Consider the following 26,710-nt stretch of genomic DNA (forward strand, 5'->3'; position numbering starts at 1 on the left):
GGAATGGGAAAAGGAGAGAAATTAAGTCAGAGAAGAATTAAAATGGATCAAAACATGTGATCCAAAAGAGCTTGAGGAAGGGAAGCAAAGGGAGTCAGTCGTTCATAAATAAATCAGGACTGAGACAATTTCATTCAAGTTTTAAAAAAGTCTGACAAGTTAAAAAACTTTTCAATTTTAGTGAAAGAGTTTCTGTTCTGTTTAAAAAAATAATAATTTATAAAAAGTTTTCTCTATTTTTATCAAGCATAGATAAAGAAAGCACTCAGATGTCACTGTGCACAGCAAAAAAAATGGCATAAGATTGATTAGTAAATATTTCTGATCACCAGGGTTACAGATAGCAAGTCACTTTATAATATGTATTCGTATTACTCAGTTTCCTTTAATGTTTTATCAGCAATGAATAATATTTGCATCTGTGTTTGAAAAAGAAAAATTCTGATTTAAAAATAATTTTGTCACTATGATAACCAGTAAGCTTACATACTGAGGGAGGAGTGGAGAATGATGATGGATGCAGACATGTTGAACAGGGCAATAGGAGAAGCAGCTGATTCAGAAGGACAGTAAGGAGACTGATGCTGATTAAGATGAATCAAGCTGAACTAAATAACAAAAAATAGAAAAATCAAGGAGAAAAGAAGCTAAACACAAAGAAATTAATTAATATGGCAAAGGAACACAATCAAAAACAAGGATATTATCCAAACCAAAAGACAACAAATTTCATCTTTGGTACATGGGAAATATAAATAATGTCAGCTGTAAACTAAAAGAACCCATTTATGTAACCTCCCAGTTGTATACTTTTTATCTTGACTGTAAAATTTCTTTGATTTAATAACAAAGGATGAAATAATTGTTTATACATCCTTTGACATCTTTCACTTAGCTATAATTACTTTAACCACAGAAGTTTGAAATATAATTAAAGTTGCACTGTGGTTTCACTTGTAATGTTGCACCGGCTGCTTTTTTGCTTTTGAAAGCCATCTATTAGGGTGTTATAATGCTTTGAAACTAGAGCTTAAAATATGTGGCAATAATAAAATCCAATATTTAGTGTAACATTCAGAGTAACTGTCCCATGCAAAACAAAAAAGCCACCCACACTAGAAAAAAATCAAAATCTAGATACGCACTACAAAATCTAGATAAGTCCATTTTTCTTAAAACAAGTGCATTTGTTCTTGGATTGAGGAGGTAAGAGACATTTTGCCAATAGAACAAGACAATTTACACTTAAAATAAGAAAACAGAATTGCATTGTCTTATTTCAAGTGCATTTTATCTAATTATCTTATTTCAAGAGTAAAAATACTCATTCCATTGGAAAACTATATTATTTACCTACTCAAATTGAGGGTAAATACACCTAATTTAAGAATTTTTTACTTATTTCTAGATTGTTTTTCCAGTGCACCACCCTACAGAAACAGAAAAAGATGGAAATATTCAGTTTGTTTATGTTTTACCTACAGGATGCCAGACATTGATGCAAGTACTGATAATTCTTCCCCCCCTATTTTTACTCTAGATTTACTTTACTTTTTACTTCCTGTGTTGCAGTTTTTTTTTGTTTCTGTGATAACATTTGTTTTTTTAGTATGAATTTTTGTAGAATTTTTTTTTTTACCAAAATGAAAATACCGGTAGTTAATTCTGGATTTCCATTCATACAATTTGGACCTGCACACCACAAAGATAACAGTCTTTAAGGTTTTACTGTCCATATTCAATTTCAAAATAAAGTGCCGTCTGAAGAAAAAGTGGAATAAACAGGATGGATCATTTAATAGCACAGAACCACTGTGTACAACCATTTTTTACTGTTGAAACCTAAAAATAACAGGAAACCTTCAAATATCTCATATCAGTCTGGAGTTCTAGGGGTAATTACATCAAATCCTATCACAGGTCACCTCTCAGTTTTTACAAATATTTTCTTTGATATGTTTTCATGCCAAAATCAGGTTTTATTTTGATATTTTGCAATTTAGAAAGTAAAATTCCCTCCAACTGTTTGTGTCCAGAGCATGTTTATAAAGCAGAGGAAGTCAGAGGAAATGCATTTCTGCTTTCAGGTCTCATGAGCGTCTCCTGGTTTCACCCGACCGCCTGGAAGATCGTTTGATGACGATGGGTCTGCCGATGGGAACGATGGAGAGAGGGGCGGTAAGCGGGATGGTTCCCACTATGGGCCGACTGAGCCACCACCAGAAGGCCCAGTCGCAGCAGAACATATGCGCCACGCCGTCCATGGACCGACACCACATGATCAAGATGAACTCCCACCCGACATCAGGCCATGATCACGAGCGCAGCTCCGCAGCTCTGCCCGTCATGGGGATGCACGCCTGGGACTCCCACGGGGGCCACGGTGGAGGAGGAGCAGGGACGGGCGGAGGCCACCCCAGTGCCCGACGCATGGCCTTCGCCACCAAAAGGCAGAACACCATCGAACAGCTGCACTTCATCCCTGGAGGAGGAGGGCAGACGTTGCGGACTGGCAGTAAGAACGAGGTGACGGTGTGAGAGCGGGAGGAAGAGAGACGCACAGTCAAACAATGAGGAGAAGGAACGTAAAGAAGAGAAACGAGTTTTACCCCAGCTGGCTGCTCCCCCTTTAAAGAAAAACAACAAAAAATGTGGTTGAATACAACATTTATGTCTTGTTAGTAAACCCAATCGATGCTATTCTTGTCACTTTATGTTTTGAAAAAGAGAATATTCAGCCATTCTTTGCAAAAGGAAGAAAAAAATTCCTCATAAAAAGAGCAAAAAAGAATGCAGCTCAGAGGCTGCTGGGTATTCGCTGTGACTTTTATTGAAGGATATCCGCTGAGTTGTTGAATCATCCTTGAGTTTTATTGCACTGTCCTCTGAGTCCTCGAGTGCTCTGACAGAAATTCATCTGTCGTTGAATCCACTGTGGATGGTGAAGAGCACCGAGCCTGGAGAGAGACAGGTTTGCTTGTTGTTGTATTTATAATGATATTTAGAACCAAACAAGTTACTTTTGTATGAAAATAACTTGATATTGATTATAACATGACTGAGCCCTGTAGGATTTCGTGTATACTTAGTTGAAAACATATTTATCCTCAAACCCAGCCGGTTTGTAACTTAATGGCTGAATTAGACGATCATCGCTTTCTGTAGATGTGATTGGACTATTTATGTCAAACTGCTGATTCACTCCAGCCAAGTGCAGTTAACTGTCATCTGTTGGCTTTACGGCTTCAATAATTAAAGATTTAAAATGAAAGATTTAGGAGGAAAACAACACCAATGCCACCTCATACTGCTGCCATAAAGGCCCAGTCACACCAGCACTCCACAAGAAAACCAAGTCAGAGGTCCAATTAAATAACCCACCGCCATTTTGTTAGATTTCTTCCAATTCTGGCATGAAGGAGGGCATTTTTACCCATTTACTCAAAGCCTTAAACACAAAAAAAAAACAATTGGATGTAGTTTTCCAAATAAAATATATCGTGTTAATATTTGATGGAGATATGAGGAAAATAAGAAGTTGTTTCTGTGGTGTTTTATCATATGTTAGGCTTGTTCTCTCAAATGCACTGATCAGGCTTTGACCGGCCGATGCCGATTCCCCGTTTTCATTGAGCTCAGACTTGACAATCAAGCAGTTCTTTTTCAGAAATATAATCAATAATTTAATGTAAACTATAACAAACATTCTAAATATTAGAAAAAAATAATTATAGAGGAAAAAGGTCTAAACATAAACTTTACAGCAGCATTACACATACTGTTTATTTTTGAGCTCTCAGTTTTGCTGTTATTACCCAAAAATGAGACAAGCTTGTATTCTTTAAAATATAAACAATTAAACACTGGTAAAACAATGAGGAAAACAATCAAGGAGGAAAACTGGCTGCAGAATTGATTGGTGAAAAAGTTTAAGGCAATGAGCCTTTAAATGTCTTGGAGAAGTGGAGAATGTCCAGCCAACCTCAAAGCTGAACTCAATGGTTGATTTGCCACTTTTCTAATTGCTTAAATCCATGTAACAGCTAATTATATATTTTCTTTCATTTGTAGTTTAAAAGCCCCAACATACATCTGTGCAAAGCCAAATTTGTGCACAGTATTTCTCACCAGGATCAAGTATTTACACTTAAATGTTTAAACTCATCAAATGATACCATGGAAATGTGCAAAATAAAGGCATTTGTCTTGAGAACTTTAGAAATTGACACACTTGACTATAAAGGCTAAAGTGTTCTCGTAATTATGTGGGAGCCTTAAGGAATTACGGGGAGAAAAAAACCTATTTGACCAAGCTTGCTTTTATAAAAATATTTTTTAAACACGACCTGAGATCAAACCAAAGTTACAGGTAGTCATCTAAGAAAAACATTTATATTTAACTAAGGTAGGACATAATGACGGTAGAACATTCATCATTAATGCAGTTCTGCGTCTATCCTCTGCAGCATGATGAATCCAATTCGTAATGAAATTATCCTGGCATATATATTTATTTAATATGAAAAGGTCGGGTATGAAACGACAAAAAATAAAAAATGGCAAGGTTGCAAAATGACCAGAACTAATCTTTTTTTGTTGTATTTGCATTTTGACATGTTTGTTTTTTTATGTAAACAATGCTGCCACCTATTGGCCTACTTTGGGATTTTCCTTGATAAGTTAAATTTTGTGGACTATATAAAAAAACAAACAAACAAACAAAAAATACTTTTTTCCACTGTTTCAAATTAGGTATCTGCAGTGGCATAGAGCCTGATAATAATAACAATGATCTAAATTAATATTTATCAGTAGAAACTCGGTGACGCTTGTGTGGCTGGGCCATAAAATGAACTTTCAGTACGTAATCACTTTTTAAGCAAACTTAAAGCCTTGTACAGTTGATTCTACTGAGTGTAAATTTATCAAACGTATTAGTGAGAATGTTTGGAATTAGACCTCTCTCATTAAAAGCAACCAATCTGTGAATAAACACCCCCCCCGGCAATTTTTCAGACCTTTCAAGAGTACCTGGTAAAGTTTAGGGCTTCTTATTGCAGCACACTGGCATTGAAGAGACCCTCGCGTTCCGTTCGTCCACGACGCCACACGCTTCCTGCAAGTTCAGCTGCTCACCTCGCACGAAGGGAAGGGAGGCAGACGGGTTTGAGCCGGGGGAACAATGGACACATCACACTAAGGGCTATACTGAATTTATCTTTGTGTGTCTGTGCTTTACACGGTGTCTGCTTCTCATTTTAATTTTTTTTATCTGTTGGGAGGCATGCTAGTGCTTATTTCCACCGATTTATTCTTTTTTTTATGTGTAAAGAGAAAAGAAAAATGCAGGGGAATTCTGCAAAAATACAAATTTTGTTGAATATTGTTGTGGGGCTTGGAGGTTTTCACTAAGATGTCATATTTTTGGAATTTTTGTTTCTCTGCTGATGAGATGGACCTCCTGGCCATGCTGGCTGGATTTTTTCTTTCATAGTACAGTTTGATAAAGACTGATATGACTGATTATTGAGTGATGCTTCCTGCCAGCCATTTGTAGTTTTTTTTATTTGATTTTGTGTAGTCTTGTGTTATCGGTTTGATGAAAAAACCCGACCGCCCCAAATGAGACACAGTGAGCACTCTTATCATGATCTCCTCATTTAAACATTTATTTTTTTAAACTCTGTGAATTTTAATGTATATGCCTGAAATTTCAACTTTGCAACTTTATAGTGGAGATAAAAAAAATAATTAAAAAGACACATGGGAAACCGATTTATTCATGGGAATAAAAAGAGTTAATGCAATCATGAAGAAAAGACAGGCCGCATGATGATGTCAGAAGCCAGTGTTAGAGATGTCATGCTGACTTATGATGTCACGGCGTGTATGTGTCTTATTGTACATGAGTCTGTTTAAAATTTGTGTCCCTGTGTGTTCAAATCCTGGTCTTTCTTCATTATAGGAATGCTGAACCTTTATTTTGACTAAAATCGAAGGCGATACTTCGACCCAAGCTACAATTATCGTTCATATCAACCAGTTCGTTTTTTTGTCTTCCACTTTTACCACTTTTATTTTTTCGATTTTTCTAGGAGGGACGTTTATAACTCATGCCACTTCAATTTGAAATTTTTTCACCAAAGCAAGGAATTTTCTAAACATTTCAAATTGTACATTTTTAAAGACTTATATGGTGACAAGTTTTAGTAGTTTTAAAGAACTGAGTGCATTGATTTATGGCATGGTTCATCAGTTTGTGTCGCTGATGTTTGATTCGATTTTTAATGCAGCTTATTCATCTGTGCTCATTTTGAAAAGAGTTTTAGGGGTAAAGAAGTCGGAAAAGTTGTGGTACTTGCAGGGGGCATCAAACATAGATTTCATGTTTTGACGCAACAAACGTTGTTGCTGAAAATATGTTGTTGCTTGCCTTACTTGTTTTTAATGAACTAGGAGGAGAAAAAAAGAAGATGTTGAAACTTTATGAAATTTTTTGAAGTCTAACTCATGTCTCCTCATCCCTTCAGAGGTCTTTTACTGTTGTTGTAATCCATGTTGAGTTAATGGTTCCCTTAATGAAGCTGTGTGCCTGTATGTATGTGTGAGTGTGTTAACCCAGGGTTGGGGAGGGGGGCATGGGCATATTTGTATTCTCAAAGCTACTCTGCATACCTCAAACTGTATGATAAATTATTTATAACATTCCCTTATATGTCTATTTCCAAGAATATCCCAACAAAGGTCTCACAGATGTGCAACCCTTTTGTTATTGGTGATCAATTCTTGCATTTGTAGAAATCATACTGTTTAAATGATAACAATAAAAAATGTATCCAACTGAACCTTGTCTGTGATGATTCATTGCATGTTTTTAGATCAGGAAAGAAGACATTTTCTAGGAAATTAATGAGAATGATTCAAAATAAATATTGAGACATATTAACCCTTACTGGGCGCACATTGTCTTCAGTCATTAGGATGTTATCTTTCAGCTTATTTAGCTATTAGCTAAAGCAGATGGTAAATGGTACTTGTATAGCTCTTTATTAAGTCCAAGGACCTCAAAGTGTTTTAAACTACACTCACCGGCCACTTTATTAGGTACCCCATGCCAGTAACGGGTTGGACCCCCTTTTGCCTTCAGAACTGCCTCAATTCTTCGTGGCATAGATTCAACAAGGTGCTGGAAGCATTCCTCAGGGAGTTTGGTCCATATTGACATGATGGCATCACACAGTTGCCGCAGATTTGTTGGCTGCACATCCATGGTGCGAATCTCCAGTTCCACCACATCCCAAAGATGCTCTATTGGATTGAGATCTGGTGACTGTGGAGGCCATTTGAGTACAGTGAACTCATTGTCATGTTCAAGAAACCAGTCTGAGATGATTCCAGCTTTATGACATGGCGCATTATCCTGCTGAAAGTCAGAAGTTGGGTACATTGTGGTCATAAAGGGATGGACATGGTCAGCAACAATACTCAAGTAGGCTGTGGCGTTGCAACGATGCTCAATTGGTACCAAGGGGCCCAAAGAGTGCCAAGAAAATATTCGCCACACCATGATACCACCACCACCAGCCTGAACCGTTGATACAAGGCAGGATGGATCCATGCTTTCATGTTGTAGACGCCAAATTCTGACCCTACCATCCGAATGTGGCAGCAGAAATCGAGACTCATCAGACCAGGCAACGTTTTTCCAATCTTCTATTGTCCAATTTCGATGAGCTTGTGCAAATTGTAGCATCAGTTTCCTGTTCTTAGCTGAAAGGAGTGGCACCCGGTGTGGTCTTCTGCTGCTGTAGCCCATCTGCCTCAAAGTTCGACGTACTGTGCGTTCAGAGATGCTCTTCTGCCCACCTTGGTTGTAACGGGTGGTTATTTGAGTCACTGTTGCCCTTCTATCAGCTCGAACCAGTCTGGCCATTCTCCTCTGACCTCTGGCATCAACAAGGCATTTCCGGCCACAGAACTGCCGCTCACAGGATGTTTTTTCTTTTTCGGACCATTCTCTGTAAACCCTAGAGATGGTTGTGCGTGAAAATCCCAGTAGATAAGCAGTTTCTGAAATACTCAGACCAGCCCTTCAGGCACCAACAATCATGCCACGTTCAAAGTCACTCAAATTCAATTCAATTCAGTTTATTTATATAGCGCCAAATTCACAACACATGTCATCTCAAGGCACTTTACAAATCACCTTTCTTCCCCATACTGGTGCTCGGTTTGAACTGCAGGAGATTGTCTGCTATGCTGGTATGCTGACAGAAACAGAAAAAGGCTGCAATTTACAGGTGCCACGGGGCCCTCTGACCCCAGTTAGTAGGCAATGTGGATAAAGTGTCTCACCCAAGGATACAACAAGAGACACAGACCAACCGGTGAAGGTCTGGTTGCAGGATGACATCTTGCTTCCTACACCACTGCAGTTCGTTTGATCCAATAAAAAGAAAGAAAAGATCAGTTGTGCTTCTGAAACCTCAAATGGTCGCTCTTTCTACACATAAGGGAATATAGCAGTATAACAATGAACTCTAACTAGGGCACATAAATGTTTCATTTAAAAATAAATACATAGGTAAACAAGAAAGAAAAACAATTTTCTTTTTTTTTTTTTTTGGAGTTTGGATCTGTGATTGATTGATTGCATTTATTGATCTCACAGTTTACTTGTTACATCAGCTCAAATAGTCAAAGAAGAAGAATGTGCCAAAGGAAGAAAAAGACACATGGGATATATATATGATAACATTTCAGCAGCTAGCTGGAAAATCAGCGAGATGTGACAATTATCATCCTTTAACAAGGTAATTCCCTCACTTTTAGGAGCTCATCTGCCAAAGGAACAGATGCAAATATGACGTGTCAGAGTTTCAAGAAAAAAATATATATAATAAATGAATTACATGCAAACATATAAAGATGCTTTTATATTTTATGTAAAACATAAAAACACGTTACGCACTGAACCTAGGGGCCCGAATGCAACATTGAGTGTCAAATTTCCAACTTTAGGGGGCATTACTGTTCTATTTCTGTCTATAAACTTGGAATATCCTACATACAAGCAGAAAGAGCACAGAACACTGAGGAAATCAATTTGAAATATTCAGTGTTGTGTCACTACATGATATTAGCTCTAACTTAAAATACAAATCTATTGCAGAAATATGGACATTATCCCTTTGATTTGAAGTCGCTCAATTTAAAGATTTAATCCCTAACCAAAAAATGCAAAAATGAAGACTCAGTGCATATTATAAGAAACAAGTAGATGACATTAATATTTCCAAGTAGAGCTAAAGAATAAAGACCTTCTTAAGGGGACCTTTGACCTCTTTAAGTTTGAATTTTTAAATGGAAAAGTCAGATTTTCAATTCCCAGGAAAAGACCAAATCATCAGACCTTATATTTTGTAATTTTTTATTTTTTATAACAACCATCATATACAACAGACATGGTATCGGCATCAGAAACCTGAAAAACCTGGAAAAGCTGACCCAGGTTGCTTCCATATTTACAGAAAGGATGAAAGAACAAAACAAGAAGAACAGAACAAAAAAAAACACCTGAAAAAAATAAAAAAATAAAAAAAACTCATTAGAAATGTCTCATCAGTTCCAAAATGTTTATCATATTATATAGTTCTGCATCTTGTTCTTTGTCCGTGAATTTTAGAGATAAGAAAAGGTGGCAGAGTTCCTTTTGAAAAGTAGGGAAATATAGTTTGAATTTGAGATCTGAGTAAGATTACAATTTATTTCAGAATCTGTTGTCATGTCCCCTGGTTATTTAATACATATAAGTTTTGAAGTGTTATTTAAAGAGTTTGTCCTGAGTGATATCATTTCAGGGAAAAGAACTGGAGAGATAGAGCATCAAGGTGCATACAGGAGCCTCTTTACGAGGTGTGTTCAATAAGTAATGCCCCTGACCCACTTCTAGATGTTTGATCGAGCTGAAATTTTGCCTGTGACGTTAATTAAATCTTTATAGATTAAATAGCAAATTACAACTCTGAACTATTTGTGGTTTCTGACGTGCAGGTGTTTGAACTGAGTAAAGTCTGAAATGTAGCCTGTTGAGCGTCGAGCAGTGATCTGGTTTTTCTATTGGAAAGGACTCACACCACGGGAGACTTTTGATGAATTTAAAATGATGATGATGTGAAAGCCCTTTGGGAAACTCCTCCAACTCCCATTGTCATTGTGACACAGCACACACAAGTGAACACTGCACACCATGAAATTGCATTTATGCCTCACCCGTGCAAGGGGGCAGCCCTCAATGGCGCCCCAAGGGAGCAGTGTGGCGGGACGGTACCATGCTCAGGGTACCTCAGTCATGGAGGAGGATGGGGGAGAGGGCTGATTAATTACTCCCCCCACCAACCTGGCGGGTCAGGAGTCGAACCGGTAACCTTTGGGATCCAAGTCTGACACCCTAACCGCTCACCCACGGCTCCCCCATGATGCCTGTTATATGACCTTGCAAAATGTTTTACAAGGTTATATTATGGGACATTATCACTATAAGTTACTTTTATTTGATCAAAAGTCTCCCATTGTGTGGGTCATTTCAAATGCAAAAACTCAGACTTCACTCAGTTTTAACACCAGTAAATCAGAAACCACATTTATTTCAGAGCTGTAATTTGCTATTTAATCTATAGAGATTTAAAATATTTCACATGCAGAATTTCAGCTCGATCAAATATCTGGAAGTGGGCCAGGGACATTACTTATTGAACGTCCCTTGTATCTTTCATCTTTAACAAATATAACATTTGGATTAGATATAAGGGGAAACATAGTACTAGGGAAGCATTCCCTAATTTTTTTGTTTTTTAGTTCATTATCTGTGATACTTTGCCTATTGATCAGAAGTCTAAACGTTGTATTTTATTTCTCTAACACGGAGGCGTAGCCAGAAATTTTCAATAGGGGTGGCCAATCAAAAACCAATGTACACTGAGGGGTGGCCGAAAGCGGATAGGCCCCAGAATCTCTACCCTGTTCCAACAGGAACCAGCACAGCATCCATGTTTTCTAAATAAAGACAACCTATACTTTACTACAGCCTTTGCTAACAAATAGACACATATAGTTAAACATCCATGTCTAATGAAAAGGTAGAAAATGGTAGTGGACAAAATTTCTGGGGCAAAATTTCATTTTACCTGACACACAAACTTACCCACTTTTATCAAAAATTGTTCTGCATAAAATTTATATTTACACGTACTAATATGTAAATTAAATTGATTTTTAGGTTATTATCAAATTAGTTTTTTTTATCTATGATTTCACAGAAGACTCCTAGTTTACTTTTACAATTTTGTACATATCAAAATGAATGTTAGTATTTTGATGTGCATAATTAACTACACCATATTAGTTGTCAACTAATTGTTAATATATGAAAAATTAAAATGATTAATAAGTTTGAACATTCCCACTGAAAGTATAACTGTTGGCACAGTCAATATTAGAGGGTGAAAAAAATGGCCGATGATTGGATAACAGTGGCCATGGCCACCTCTGGCCCCCCATCTAGCTCCGCCCGTGCTCTAACATAAGATTTAGAAATAATAAATATGAGGCACACCTTTTAAAAAGGCCACGTTATTTTTTCAACCTTTTCTAAAATGTTCCTTCTACAAAATATTTTTTTTTTCTAAGTGCACAATTAAAGAACATTTAATTGAAATGCAAAGGAGATACCTGACACACAAACTTCCATTACACAACAACTCACGCGCACAACAATGTTCTGTGGCATGCGCCTTAATGACATATTTAATGGACTAATTAACATTTTACACCCTTGGTGTGAAAACACACACGTGAACTTAATGACATGCAGTGTCACAAAGCGCGTAATTACACGTTTATTGCATGAGCACGCGCTCACACACACACCCAGACACACACTTTGATTAATGCATGAGCATCATGCTGGATCGGACCTCATAGCGGTGCACACTCCAGGACAGGCTTACCTTTGCTCGGCTCTACCCGGAACCATTATGCAGACAGGAAACTACCATTTTACCGTTAGCAGCAACAGCATCGGGGGAGCCGTCGTCTGCGGAGGGGGGACACCTACAGCAGCTGAGGCGGGGAGGGAGGCTGGAAGCCGGAAAGAAAAGCAGGAAAACCACGACTGAGACTAAATAAAGAGGACGCCTTGGCGACGAGCGGCAGTGAGAGATTGGATCTGTGGGACTTCGGACTCAGACAATGGTGATACGGGAGCAGGCCAGCGGTTTTGTTAGCGAGTAAAAAGAAGCTGTAGCCCTCCTGGGCCGATGGAGATCCCGGGCCTTTCACGGTGCTTTTCCATGGATGGAGGAAAAGGCCCCGGTGACAGGCAGTAGGGAGCCCGCTTTCAGAGCGCACGTCCTCCCTCATGTCCCCACACTTTTACCGCCGTGTTTGTGAGCGGCTTTTCTCCCACCGGGGTTTATATTTTGGAAGGTAAGGACATAAACAATAACAGCTTCCAGCAGGACTGACGTTAGCTTAGAGAAGCTAACGGCTCTGCTAATATGTTAGCATCTAGCTTCTGACTGGGATACGTCTTCTACTGAGATATTTCACCAATGTGCCTTATATACAGTTAAATATATTTCAAAATAAACTTTGTGATTGAGTGTTTCACTTTATACAGATGCAGCGAGTTTTTTCTGATGCGTTTCTCCTTTTTGTCTAGAATTAGGTTTGTTGCAGTTAGCTAGCTGAGGATATTGACAGATGCTAGCAGGGTTTGTTGACTTATTTGTCTCATCTGACCCTTGTTATTCTTCTCTCCTAAGGTCGCCGTGCTGTGATAGTTTGGACAGAGTGGGTTGGTTTTTTTCACTATCTTCTTAACACCCAGCTGGAGTTTCGGATCTTTGGATTAGCCGGTGAGATGCAGACAGCATTCATGTAAACAGACTCATTGCTGCAGATGTAGAAGGGAATTATTCCTTCTGTTGTTATTACTGAATCATTTGCTGAAATATTTGAATGCAAATCTATGAAAATACTAAGCAAGTAACTTGATGCGTGTTACACATAGTATTAAAGAAATTATGGTATGTGTGTTTTGCGAAGACTGGTGCTTAATCTGCAGCTCAGACAAGATAACAAAACCACAGCAATGGTGGCTGTAAAGGGAGGCTGGCTGGCTTTCTCCTTAACATGCATGTGGTTTAGCTTTGCTTCCCTCTTATTTTATTTTCCCCAGACAGAGTGAAATATCAGCATTTAAGTACCTTATTTAGGATGGAGGTATTTGGTGTTGATTTGTCATATAAATGCATTACTTAAAGGTATAGAGGACGATATTTTATTTCTAGGTGGATCATCTAAATGAGTGGTCCTCCTTATTGTCAATCATTCTGGTAATTTGTGTATGTAAGGCCGTCCTACGTGCTTTTCCCCAGTGCTTGTCTTTTTGTGCGCATGCGCGCTTTCAGCCGTATATATATATATGGTGAGCTACGGTTTCAGACAGCCACTGAAGCTCAGCTTTCTCACCTCGGTTCTTTGAAAATAGCTGAGGGTCGTTAGAGAAAAAGTCTCTACGAAGTGTATGAGAAGAAAAAAAAGGACTCAGACGAGGCAGAAATTTCCAGGAATGCTTTGAGCAGAGAGCTCTCCTTGCAAATCATTATGGGATTTGCTGTCACAGCGGCCCGCTGTCACCATAGGCTGTGACTACCTGACAGCGGCGACTAATAACAAAGATCTCGGATGCACTGCGCATTGGAGGAGGAGTTACGTGACCAACACAGAGCAGAAAGTGATCATCTGTCTGAATGGTCAGTTAACTGAGTTTGCTATAAAGTCTAATATATAGTCCCCGCTCTATAAAGTGATTTAGGGATTTGGAGTTAGTGCGGACTTTCGGACAAAATAAGCTTGTATGAGCTGTGAGAACAGCAACTTTTAAACAGAGTGTGCAGACGAGAAATGGGCTCATGCATGCTCTCACATACGTTTAATAGGCGTTCCCTCTCTGGAGTGGCTATAGATTTGCATATGTGCATTTTTCTTTAAAGTGCAAAGGGCGGGTCTTATCAAAAATTCCCGAAAATCCTCCTCTACACCTTTAATGTTTCAGACCCTATTTGATAACAAATGGATTTCATTGTTAGGCATTGTCTTTATGGAGCTCTCTCTGTATGCTTTGTTTTTGCAGAGAAAAACCCTTGACCAAAAAGATGAGACACATTTTAACGAGGCTGAAAAAGTGTGACAGTATGAGAAAACAATTCTTAATGCTTGGATACACCTTTGTAATTTCTAATACAATACCCATATTGCAGTTTTGAGTATTGACCAACACAAACATTTACCCAAAACAATATACCAGCATGAGTCACACATACTTTTATTACTCATTTTCTGAGTGTGGCTTGTTAGAAAAGGTTTGATCATTTCACTTCAACAAAAAAATTGTCTACAACAAATGGTTTTTTATGTCAGAGATTAGATGCCGACTGATATATTCAGGTATTTGTTTTTTGCGGGATATTGGACCAAATTCCGATATCAGTATCAGAACCGGACACACCTAAATGCAATACATTTTTAATGCCTTGATATTAACTAATGGAATATTAGTAGACATCGATAGTTATACGTTTTTTTGTTTCATCTATTTGTAATAAAACCAAAGGGAAAAGGGAAACATTTAAATTTAGACTTTAACTGTATTTCAATAACCTTTGATTAGAACTCGGTCCTACCATTAACCTTGCTGAGCTTGGAGCTGAGAGGCTGCATCCCCAGGAATGCTGTGTGGTTCTCTATCAGATATGAGTGAAATTAGAGAGAAATCTTGTAGTGACTTCAATCTAAAACAATGCTGCTGGTTGAGTAGGTTTTTTTCTGTGATGCGCCTCCCAAAAATTCCATGACACATTCCATTTCCACTTGCATTCTTATTTTAAAACGCATGACAAACTTTGGTTCCATCAAAAATGTATAGTTTATAGTCAGAATCGAGAAATGATGTGAAATTACATTAAAAGTCATGAATTAAATGACGGTGGTTAAGAATGACGGTCAACAGACAAGTTTGCAACAAACCCCTTACACTTGCAACAGGTAAATTACAAAAGACCAAGCCTCCAAGCAATCACCTCAGGTGTAGAAAAATCTGAACACCTGTTCAACCATAACGATAAAGAAACCCATAAACATACACTTTGGCTCCTACAGTTATATTAGAAATATTTTCTATTGATGGCCATTGAAAAACATATCAGTGTTTTACTGTGCAGCCCGATTTTTACTCCTTGTTTTTTTTAACTAATTGAAGCTGATGAATTGGTTAACTCGACTTAACTGATTTCAGTTTAGACATTTTTAAAGGCTTAAACAATTAATCAAATTGTGATTAATTGATTATTGAAATAATCTCAACTAATTTAATAATCTATTATTCGTTAACTGGAGTATAGAAACTCTAAAACAGGGCTGCTCAAGTCCAGTCCTCAAGAGCTACCATCCTGTAACTTTTAGATGCAGCTCTTCTCTAACACACCTGAATCTAAAGGCTCAATCCCCTCATTTAGCCCAGCAGAGGTGTGGTAATGAGCCACTGATTTGATTCAGGTGTGTTAAAAATGGGGTGCATCAAAAAGTTGCAGGAAAGTAGCTCTTGAGCACCCCTGCTCTAAAACATACCTTTAGAAGACAGAGCAACCCACTTACAGCAGCAATTATGCCAAAAAAAAAAAAAAAAAAAAGAAAAGATAAATTTATAAAAGATAAAAAATATTTCATCTGTCAGTATGCTCTGTCTAGAGCACCTCAGGTAGAAATTGTTTTGTTTTAACTGGTTTAGTTTCATTAAAAAAATTCTTCTTATAGGAACCTTTTGTTATCCAATTATTATTTGATTAATTGAAAAAATGATCGACAGTTTAGTGGATTTGCAAAATAATCGTGAGTTGCAGCCCTATATTTTTTTGACACTGAGGTTGTAGTTCTAGAAAATTTATTAAAAATTATTTCATATGACAGAAACTTTTTTGATATATAATCAGCATCCGCTTGTGTTGATAGAGGCATTTAAGTCTGCATTTGAGCATTTATGGGGCCTATAGAGAAACTAAAAGTCAGCCAAGGAACCATTTTGCAGCTCTTTAAAACAAGGATTAGCTCACACTCCCCAAGCATCCCTCATTAACAGGAGAATGTCTCCCATTTTTTCCTGAAAGTTCCTGTTCTCCTGCTGTTATTTCTACACCATTTAATTTAGCTGTTGGATCTCTTTAGTTTTTTTTTTGACTGGGAGCAAGTCTTTGTATCGCTGATTTCAGCACAAAGTTCATGCAGTATTTTTACCCGATCTTTCTAAGTTAAATCAGTGCACTTCGTGAGGCTCTGCTGTCTTTCTGCCAAGCTTTAAACAAAGCCGTTTTGCCTCTGTGCTTTTTTTGTCTCAAGGGAGACGTTTCTATGTCAAGTGCTTTGCAGAAAGCTAGAGAAAGGTCAGAAATAAGCGCTGATTTTAACCCTCACTTGATGGATGCTTTTCTCGTGTGTGGGTGCTCCTCTTTTTGGCATCAGTGAGCACAGTTTTTTCTGTTGCACCAACAAATCGAGGGCCGTTTGTACCAAAGTGAGGAAATTTCACTGGTCCTCACTTCCTTTTTATGCTAATAGCTAGATTTGGGACTCAGGTGTGAATGGAGTTCAGGTTAAGGTCAGGTATGCACTTGTAATGTGCGGGTTAGTGTTATTGTCAGGGTTAAGGCATAGAAAGGGAAAATCAATGGGAGTCAACACATGATGCTTATTTTAACTGCGTTACTGCCAATCTGAATAAAATCCAATTAGAAAGTTGTTGTTTTTTTACTCTTGGGTTCTTCGTGACATTCTTTTTTTGTTATAAAACAACTGATGTATGTTTGCTGAGTCGTCCATCCCTTTGCTGTAATATTAAAGAGGCATTGCAGAGTCTTCTATTGATACTGCCACCTGTGGCCAAAATACGGGACTGCGACACTCTTTTGTTCGGTCTCGCACTTGACAAGTTTTTTTTAACTTTTGTTCCATAGTTGCAATTGGTGTCTGAGTTGAGCTTCGGTTGGTCACTAGGTCAGATCCATTTAACATGGACACGGGTGTGTAGGTGGCACAGTGGTTAGGATCAATGGCGTAACAACACGACAATAGGCAACATTATCTGGGTGGGCCCCATATGAAGTACAACACGTGATAAAGGTCCGGAACACTGCGACATTTCAAAGGTTCAGGATACGGCGACAGTTCCACAAATTGGCCAAGAAGATGCAATTATGCAATTCTCAGTAGTATATGATCACACATAATTTCCGGAAAAGTAGTGACTGCGCACCTTGAATGGAACCCACCAGGTGTTGGTGATGGGGCCCCTAAGAGGTTGTGGGCCCGTAAGAAGCTGCTATCTCTGCTTACCGATATTTACGCCTTAGTCCTCGCCGCGGCCGACCAGGGTACGAATCCGGCATGTGGTCCTTTCCCGCATGTCTCTCCTTCTCTCTCATACCCCCTTTCCTGTCAGCCCACAGTCAAAAAATACGAGCCACTAGTGCTGGACTAGATTAGTGCGGAAACAATCAGATAGTTAATGATTAATCGTCAACTAATTTAGTAATTGATTAACCGTTAACTGGAGTATAGAGACTATAAAATATGCTTTTAGCTGTCAGAGCAACCCGCTTAGAGCTATAATTATATAAAAATCGTAAAAGAAATATCTGAACATTTTACATTTAAAGGGGAATGCCGTTTTTGTTTTTACATTGGGTCCTTGATTTTACGTTATTACATCATGTTCTACTCAACCATATGAGTTTTGTGTCATTTGGAGCTGTGCTGAAGATATTCGGTTAGGTTATATCCAAGTAACGTCTTCCTATGGGCGACGACTTGAATGCACAAACTAAACTAAAATGTTCATAATGAATTCCTTATGGTACGCCAGCATTCATAACATGTAGGCGAATCACTGTCCCCCAGACATCCACGGTTATAGTTTTTATGTTTATATTTTTTAAAAACAAAGCGGAGTGTGTATAACCATTTAGGTTATTTTGCTAAATTGCTTATTAAGGCTAAATAAGTAATAATAAGTTGTCTAATGTAATCATTAAGTGCTCAGATCCGTTTTTTTATATTTTCTAAGTCATTGGGCATCAATCTTTAGTCACTAAAGCAATAAAATGAGCACATCAAAGTACAGCATAACTAATGGTGTGTTATTTTTGCTTTTTTTGGTTTTTCTCAGGCTGCACAGAGGTCTGCATCTGAGGACTGAAAGCTGCTGAAGAGATGGTTGATCCTCCTCTGAAAAAAACAACACACTCCACTCCTAGGAACCGCATGGCCTGATTTATGGTCCCTAAGTCCGCTTACAAAAATGGAACACTTTATAGACACACTACAGACTTTTATGTAATTTAATAAATTCCTATTTATGACCCTTTATATAGCTTCTCACTTGAAGCACTTCAAGTTAGAAGGCTTCACTCCCTAATCAAAATAAGCTTAGTCAAACATTGATGAGAGCTGATCAATCATTAATTGATGCTGGACTAAAGTGGCTCTTTCAAAGTTTTGGGCCAGGTCAGAAGCTGGACAATCCCAGAGGTTTCTAAGGGCTCTGCTGTTTTGTACAATTGGTGAATAGAGTGGAAATACCACAGTTGTATTGAAAGATGTTTCAGTTCAGCAAGTACCCCATGGACATCCTAGAGATGCTGAGTGGACACCAAGCCCACCAGTTTAAAGGCCTCGGGCTGGAAAGACAGCTGAGCCACCAACAGCAGGTCCAACTGCAGCATCAGCAGCAGCTGCAGCAGCAACACCAGTCCTCTACAGACACCTCTGGAAGCCTGCTGTCCGGTCTGGGGCTGGGATCCCTCCAGAGCTCTCGAAGCAATGCCTTCGCTGACTCTTCGTCACTGTTTGCCAAAATGAGCGCCCCTCCTCCATCCATTTCCCATCAAAGCCAGTCGTCCTCATCTTCTCACAGCTCCAGAAAGTCCAGTAAGATCAGCAGTGGTGGCAGCGGGAGTTCACCTGGTTACCCCCAGTTTTTGCGGCCTTTCCATCCAGCCGAGGCAGCACTTGCTCAGGAGCAGCTCCACTCCGGAATGGGACGCTTCGACTTCACTGGAAGCAGTACTGGTGGGACCACGGGGGTCATTGGTGTCACAGCTGCTCCACCGCCTCCCCCACTGCACCCAGGTCTCTCTGTGCCTCAACCCTCTCCTGGTCAATCTTCATCTTCGCCCTCTCCCTCCACCTCATCTTCAGCCTCTAATAACCCCTCCGGCAGTACTGCGGTCCCCCTGGTTGGTCAGTCTGATCCCCGCAGCCTCCACCAACAGTTCAGCTGTATGCTCGCTGCCAACCAGTACTTTCTCTCTGGTGTCCCACCAAATAGCGGCCTGGAGCAGTTCCTGGTCCAGCAGGGAACTCACAACCCCCTGGGTTTGGGTCTCGGCCAGGGAGCAACCGAATCCAACTCAGCGCTGGCCCCTCCCCCTGCCCTCCACTCCTCTCATAGCCACTCCGCCCCTCAGCCACAACAGCAGCAACAGCAGCTGACCCCTCATTCCTTATCTCATCCACACAGCCACACTCACCACCCGCATCCCCTCCACCCAGCCCCCCAACCTGCCCCATTGAGTAGCTTTGATTTCCAAAGCATTCCGGTGCTCTCCTCAAACCAGATAGCGTCATTAATGCAGCAAGAGACGGGCCTTCCCCTCCCTCTGCCCTTGCATCTCTCACTATCTAAAGAAGATGCAGCAAAATCTGGAGACAGCTCGTCTGCATCATCCTCAACTGGTGGAAGCAGGAGGAAGAAAGCGATGGCTGGCTACCTGCCACAGAGGAAAGCTGAAAGTAGCGGCCACAGCCACACCGGCAGCAGTGGAACTAGCTGCCATAACAGCAGCGCGGGTGGGCACACTCAGAGCCCCTCTTCAGGTCTCGTGGGAGGGGGATCTGGGAGTGTAGGACTAAGTGGCATCAGCAGTGAGACACAGCACTCCTCTCTCCTCTCGTCCTCCTCTCAGCAGCAGTCCTCGTCCACCATCTCATCATCCCCATCTGCCCCCACATCTTCAAGTTCCACTTCTGTGCTTGTAGCCAATGGCAACCAACAACTCTCGAAATCACAAGAACGCCATAACAGCTCGTCTGGTCAGGGAGAACCAGAATCCCTCTACCACTGCGGTGAATGCGGTAAAACCTTTACTCACCTGTCCAGCCTGCGGAGGCATCTCCGAAGCCATGGCTTGACACCGGAAAGCCAGAGCAGGAAGTCAGACTGTAACTCTCCCAGCCCAGAGAGGATATTCTGCTGTGGTGAATGTGGGAAGAGGTTTAAAAAGAGAGGTCACCTTATCCAGCACAGTGTCACCCACTCTGAGAACAGGCCTTTTGTCTGCAGCATCTGCCAAAAGTCCTTCAATCGCCGGGAGTCACTCACAAGACATGAGAAAATCCATGACGAAAAGCCTTTCCGCTGCCCGGCATGCGGCCGTTGTTTCCGTGAAAGCACCTCTCTGCTCAACCACGCTGCTTCAGGCTCCTGTGGGAAACCCCCACGGAGCTCAAAAAACCGGGCCAACAGTGGGGGCAATGCAACAGCCAACCCGAGCAGCAGTAAACTGGGAAATAGTGGAGAGGCTGGAGTGGGAATTTCAAATGATGAAGCTGGCATGACCGAAGAAAAGTATTCAGCAGAATTTTCCAGAAATCGATACCAGAACCAGGCGCAATACAACAGTGGAATCGATGACTACAGGCGTTCACAGTCTTCCACACTTTATCCCTCTGAGAATACTTTAGGTAATGACATGACCAGCCAGACTCTCCGGAAAGCCCCTTTAGCTCCAACACTTCATCCTCATCCTCAGAGCCAGCAGCAGCATCATCATCATCAACAGCAGCAGCAGCCTCAGCAGCAGCCTCAACAGCCTCACCTTCCTTTATCCGCCCTTCTGGAGGATTCAGAGGATGAGGTCACTAGCAATGCAATGTCAGCCATTGCTGCTGCCGCCGCTGCTTCTTGTGACATTAACCCAGAGAGTCGAGAAGGAGAAAGGAGAGACATCATTGGAGGTCTGCTTGGGGGGCTGGGGTTTGGCAACATGGGAGGGCATTCATCAGCTAGCCTAAATGGTTCAACCATGCCTTTGACACACCCCAGCCTGCCCCAAACGAAGCCCAGGAGGCCACGAAAACCCAGAGAGAAAAGAGACCCAAACACGATTGTGAGGAGGAGGAGGAGTCCAGCACCTCCAGGGGACGGCTCGGAGAGGCCGTATGGCTGTCAGATCTGCGGTAAGCGTTTCAGAAGGGCAGAGACACTGAGGCGCCACAACCGGGTTCACACTGGAGAAAAGCCTCACGCATGTGAAGTGTGCGGCAAAATGTTTCGAGAACCTTTCCACCTCACCAAGCATCTGACCGTGCATTCCGGTCAAAAGAACTACAAATGCAATCTCTGTGGGAAGCTGTTTGCCTACGCACAGAGCCTCGTTCGGCACGGGAAACTACACAGGAAGGGTGAAATCGACAATACAGGCCGGAGGATAAAAGGCGGAGCTGCCGCTGCTGCAATCAATCAAGTTGCCAACTCTGGAAACTCTGATTACTTCTCCTCATGCTCCCAAGAAGAAAAGTCTCCAACGTCCGGCACGCCTTCGCAGCGGCTTTACACCTGCACAGTTTGTTGGAAGTCATTTCGACACTATTTCCACCTAACGGCACATCAACAGACTGTCCATGGCGGCGGGGTGGGCCTAGAGAAGTCTTTTCGGTGTGAAGTATGTGGCAAAGCCTTTGCATACTCAAACAGCCTGGTGCGGCACAAGCTGTCACAACACGGCATTGACCGCAACGGCCAACGCGTCAACCAGTCTCAACCGTCCGGATACTCTCCACTCTTTTACGATTCTGGCTCAGGTTCCAACTACGCAGGCTCATCCCACATCCCACAAGGAGTTGCTGAGCAACAGCAGCAGCAACAGCAGCAGCAACCACCACAGCAGCAGCAACAACAACAACAGTTGCAGCACCCTTTTCATTACCGCTCCAAAAACTTCCAAAAGCGCCATGGACAGACAAGAAAGCACAGAAAGAAAAAAAGGCGCATAGTAATTCACAGCATCATGAGAGACGGGAAGCTGGTGGGGGTCCCTTTAAGTAAAGACACTCGCAGGAAGCTGATGATTCTGAGGAGGAAGAAGGGCAAGCTACAGGCACATATAAACAGGAAAAAGCTCTTGGCCCAGTTGAGGATAAAAGGAGGAGTGATGAAAGTGAAGTCATGGTGCGGGGGAGCGGTCAGAGTAACTGGGCTCACCTCTATGGACATCCCTCTAAAACGGTTCCCTTGCCCCATCTGCCCCAGTGCCACATATGCCAAACAGGGCTCCCTGCTGGTGCACCACGCCGTCAGACACCCTCCGAGAAACTCAGGCCGTCACGCACGACTGCGATGCCAGGCATGTGGGCGACGCACCACCTCCTTACACAAAGCCTTGAAACATAGGGGTCGGCATCTCAAGCAAGCTTCATTCCAGTGCCACAAATGTCAACACCGCTTCTGGAACCAGTGTCTCCTGGCCCGCCACAGGTTCTCCTGTCGGGGGACCAGTGCCGTCAGTGCGGCTGAGAACTGGGATCTGTCAAGGATGAGATCACCGTCAGCTAGCGACCGTTCTCAAAGCCCGCTGACCGTTCCGGGTCTGATCCAGGCTGAGAGATCAACAGTTCTGACTGAGTACAGTCAGTGAACACAGACTTGTCTTTTTTTAGACTAGATTGTTTTTGATGTTTATATTTTATTAAATGACCTGAGGGCTTAGCAAGTTTTTAACAAAATAGGGGTGAAACATTGGGGAAGGTTTAGTTTAACTACCAGAATATCCCCACCCTCTTACCTGGAGAAATCTGTAAACAATCCTAGTAAGATAGCAGAGGTGGTTGATAAAATGACTTTGACTTCTAAAGGCCTAAAATCAAAACCACCCCAACTATCTGCCTCCTGTTCCTTTAAGGTAAGGGAACTAAAGATCATGTGTTTTCTTTTGTAGCATCCATTTGAAAATCATCAGCAACTGTCCTTTTTTTCTTAAGCCCTTCCTCTATATTTGTGCATCGACAGGAACTGGATGCTTTCTACAGGGCTGATGTATCAGTTTGTTCGTTCTGACATTCACAGTGAAATCGTATAGTCCTTATTTGTTGCTCTGTGTTACAGTGAACAGACTCACTTTTTATACCGAGGCGTTCCCTTCCATATAAATTCAAGTCTTTAGGCTCTAATACCAAGTAGCTCACGGAAATGGCACAGTTTGATCCCAGATGATTTACTGAAAAGCAGTTGAAACAAACAGAAAGGGTGACCATGTTTTTATACTGTACACTACTTTTGTTACTTTTTTAAAAAGGTGTGTAAATGAAACGCAAACTCCGTTCAAGTTGTTAACTTGTTGAGGATTTAAAAGGACAACTGAAACAATGACTGTACTGTACAATTAGTATTATATTTTATTATATATAAATATCATTTGATTTAGTTTTTTTTGTTTGTTTTTTTCTTACTCCCCATTTTCATTTATCAAGCTGGAACAGGATAAACTGAGACTTTGGTAAAGGTTTACTGTATGTATAAATGTGATAATTCACCCTCTTTCTCCTGAATCTGTTCTCATATTGCCACAATTTGGCAACATTTTTGTAACAAAGGCGTGTAAACATAGTTCATATTTAGGTCCTGTCCAGAAGTGCTTATCTTTTTTTTTTTTTCCTCCTGTAAAACTAAAACATGTACTATGATTAAATTACTCTCCTTTGCCTAAAAGTGAGTTGTTGAAAACCCTTGAATAAAAACCTAAAATGTCACTTCTTAAGCCAAATTTTATTCTGGTGAATCAAAGAACATATTGCTTCGAGGCAACAATGCTTAGAGCTCCACTATGCAAGACAAAGCAAACATCTAAGAAGTGAATAGTTGTTATTTTTGCTGTGAATATTTATAAATAACAGGCCAACTGCATTACCAAAAATCAGCCACTAGATGGTGCTCTTTAAACACTAAAAAAAAACTGCTCTGTCCAAGAAACAAAATACAATTTCAACTGGAATCTTTTGAAAGTTAAACCAGGCATCAAGCTGTTAAGGCAACATTGTTATTATACTCGAGTGTTTGAGTGCAGAACATTATGTTTTCAGTGTGTAAGAGCAATATAATTTGACAGCAAGAGAACTTTAAGCTCTTTCTTGGGATTTTCACAGAAACACAGCAGCTGCTGCACCTGTTCTGTCAATCACATAAAGCTATGGAAAACAGGATTGTGTCATATACCTTGGAACATTATTTGATCACACTGGCAACTAATGCATCTTAAGTCAAAATATTACCAGGATGCCTTAAGGATAGATTGCTGAGAAATATTAATTTACAGAAAAAAATACCAAATTTTATTTTTTGTTTTCTTTTTGGAAAGTCATCAAACTTCCTGTCAGTTTTTTTTTTCCTATCTTGTAAATATTTTTATTCTTTCCAAAAAAAAAACACACAATGCTTTCTTTGGCTATTTTGATGTTTGTTTACGTGTTGTTAAATGTTTTGTTTTAAACGAGTCAACAAGCATGTCAGTATGATCCAGAAGTAAAAAACTAAACAAAACTCACGTGGCTGTAGCTTGGAGGAGGGCTTATGGGCGGAGACTCTGACCTATTTTCAACCAATCAGGAGCCGAGAATGGCTGCGAGTGACCCAGATTCAGCCAATCGCCGTGCGGCCTGTCGCCGGTAGGCATTGCTAGGGCGCGTGCAGCGAACATGTGATTGTTTGGAGTTGAGAGCGCGAGAGGCGAGCAGCAGCTTCAGTTCAAACTGACCGATTTTTCTTTATCAGATTAAAGGAGATTTAGCTGGTTATTATACAGCTGTTGTAAAACGCCCATAAAGCTGTTCAAAATGACACACCTAAGAGTAGTTACTGTAGTAATATTTGACAATATATTTTCAAATATGCCAGACTCATTTCAGAGTGCGTCCACTGGTAATATTTATATTTTATTTTATTCTTCCTCATAAATCACAAATGAAACTGAAAGGCTTTTTTCCTGGCGTTTGATTGGTAACATGTTAGCCATCCGCGATGTTTGCCTCAGCTTTTGTGTCCTGCTCTTTGCTTCTTGACAGCGTGAGAAAAGAAGGGCGGAGAGATAAAGAGAAGATGAGCTGAGGAGGCGCGCTATTGGCTGGAGCTTTAAGGACCTGTGTTTATATTAAACATGTTGCATTCAGGTAAAACTCGCAAAAATTAAGTACTTGCTTTTTGAAAAATAACAAATGAAAATAAAAAAATAAAATAACAGATAAGTTGTGGTTCTAGAGCTTTTAAAGAAAGTGGGAAATGTTAAAATGTTTTCCTTTATAAACTTTTATCTTAGAGATTACTGTATAATTTTGCTTATAATGCTTACATTTTTAATCCATAATGTAAATATACCCGTATTGAAAAAAAAAGTTAAAGAGACCTGATGTATATTACTTTATTGTTTAAGATGGTGAGGCTGTTAATTGTTACCGTTTTGGTTCGCTTTAATTGAACCTGAATTTAACTTTAAGATCATTTTTAAGTGGTTTTAAGCAATTTTTCTTTTGGAATTTGAAAATTTACCGAAAAAATTCTAAATCATGCTACATCTTCACAGTGTTTAAGCAAAATAGCCCACCTCACCTTATTTAAATGATTTGAATGAAAAATGTTTTCAAAATTGTACTTCCAACTAATTATATCCTTACAGTTTTTTCTTTTTTCAAAACTACTGGCACCTCAAATCTCTTTGTGAAAACGTCTACAAAGAGTATCTCATAATGATAATACAGAAAACGTTCTTTTGAGATTGCTGCAATTTAGAAAATAAAGAAATCCCATTTACGTAAGTATTCACTGCCTTTGCCTATTTTTTTTTTTTGCCGAACATCTCAGCTTCATCAGGTTTGTTTGGAGATGTATGTTCCGCCATTTTCAAATCATTCAGAGGCTCAAGTCCATGCAGGTCTGGACTCTGGTTCCACCCTTTCATCCACAAAGTCTTTCTGATCCACTTCTTGGAGTTCTTGGCTATGTGCTTTGGGTAGATGACCAAGATGAGGATCAGAGCTCATTGGATTTCATCCAAGATTTGCTGTTTTCATTGCTGCATTCATTTCCCCCTCTTTTCTTTTTTTCCTAGCAGTTCCTGCCACTGAAAAATATCCCACAGCATGATGTTGCCACCACCATGCTTCACTGTATTGACCTGATGATGAGATGTTCCATGGTTTCCTCCAAATATGACTCCTGGCAAAAAGTTCAGTCTTTATCTCTTCAGACCAGCCAACTTTGCTTCTTATGAGTCTTATGAGTCCTGAAGGAGCCTTATGTTAAACTACAAACAAGCTGCCGTGTTCGTTTTTTTAAGGAGAGGCTTTGGTCTAGGAACCTCATTGTACAGGCCTGATCAGGGGCGGATTTAGGAAATTTGGGGCCCTAGGAAAAGACAGGCAGAGGGCCCTCTGCATTGAGAAGACAACACACAAGGAGACCCATTATACAGATGAAGAATTTATTTTATAGAATAGACATACATTATTAATTAATACTGTTTTCCTTTCTATGTTTGCTTTTGTCCCTTCT

The 26,710-nt window shown here is 40.3% G+C and overlaps 2 protein-coding genes across 4 annotated transcripts in view; both read left to right on the forward strand.

Moving 5' to 3' along the window:
• Positions 1–3,473, forward strand: part of shisa7b (shisa family member 7) — a 62,715-nt gene extending 59,242 nt beyond the window's left edge. For both annotated transcript variants that reach the window (XM_038302818.1, XM_038302819.1), the window contains one exon: positions 2,088–3,473. In XM_038302818.1, the coding sequence (XP_038158746.1) occupies positions 2,088–2,538 (451 nt within the window). In that variant the 3' untranslated portion in view covers positions 2,539–3,473. The remainder of the gene's footprint in view (positions 1–2,087) is intronic.
• An 8,459-nt stretch (positions 3,474–11,932) lies between these two features.
• On the forward strand, positions 11,933–23,919 carry LOC119795013. 2 transcript variants are annotated; one of them, XM_038302816.1, is made up of 3 exons: positions 11,933–12,486; positions 12,825–12,917; positions 18,281–23,919. In XM_038302816.1, exon 3 carries the CDS (start codon positions 18,711–18,713, stop codon positions 22,806–22,808), a length of 4,098 nt encoding a protein of 1,365 aa, XP_038158744.1. In that variant the 5' UTR covers positions 11,933–12,486; positions 12,825–12,917; positions 18,281–18,710; the 3' UTR covers positions 22,809–23,919. The 2 variants fall into 2 exon arrangements, with proteins under 2 accessions (XP_038158744.1, XP_038158745.1); XM_038302817.1 differs by lacking the exon at positions 12,825–12,917.
• Positions 23,920–26,710: the final 2,791 nt, after the last annotated feature.

This window comes from Cyprinodon tularosa, unplaced genomic scaffold, assembly GCF_016077235.1.
Source record: "Cyprinodon tularosa strain WSP-4 unplaced genomic scaffold, ASM1607723v1 ctg5, whole genome shotgun sequence".
In the NCBI taxonomy this organism is placed as follows: Eukaryota; Metazoa; Chordata; class Actinopteri; order Cyprinodontiformes; family Cyprinodontidae; genus Cyprinodon; species Cyprinodon tularosa.

What these genes read in the sequence shown, in the direction of transcription:
- LOC119795013 (XM_038302816.1), top strand. Translation starts at nt 18,711, where the DNA reads ATGTTTCAGTTCAGCAAGTACCCCATGGACATCCTAGAGATGCTGAGT.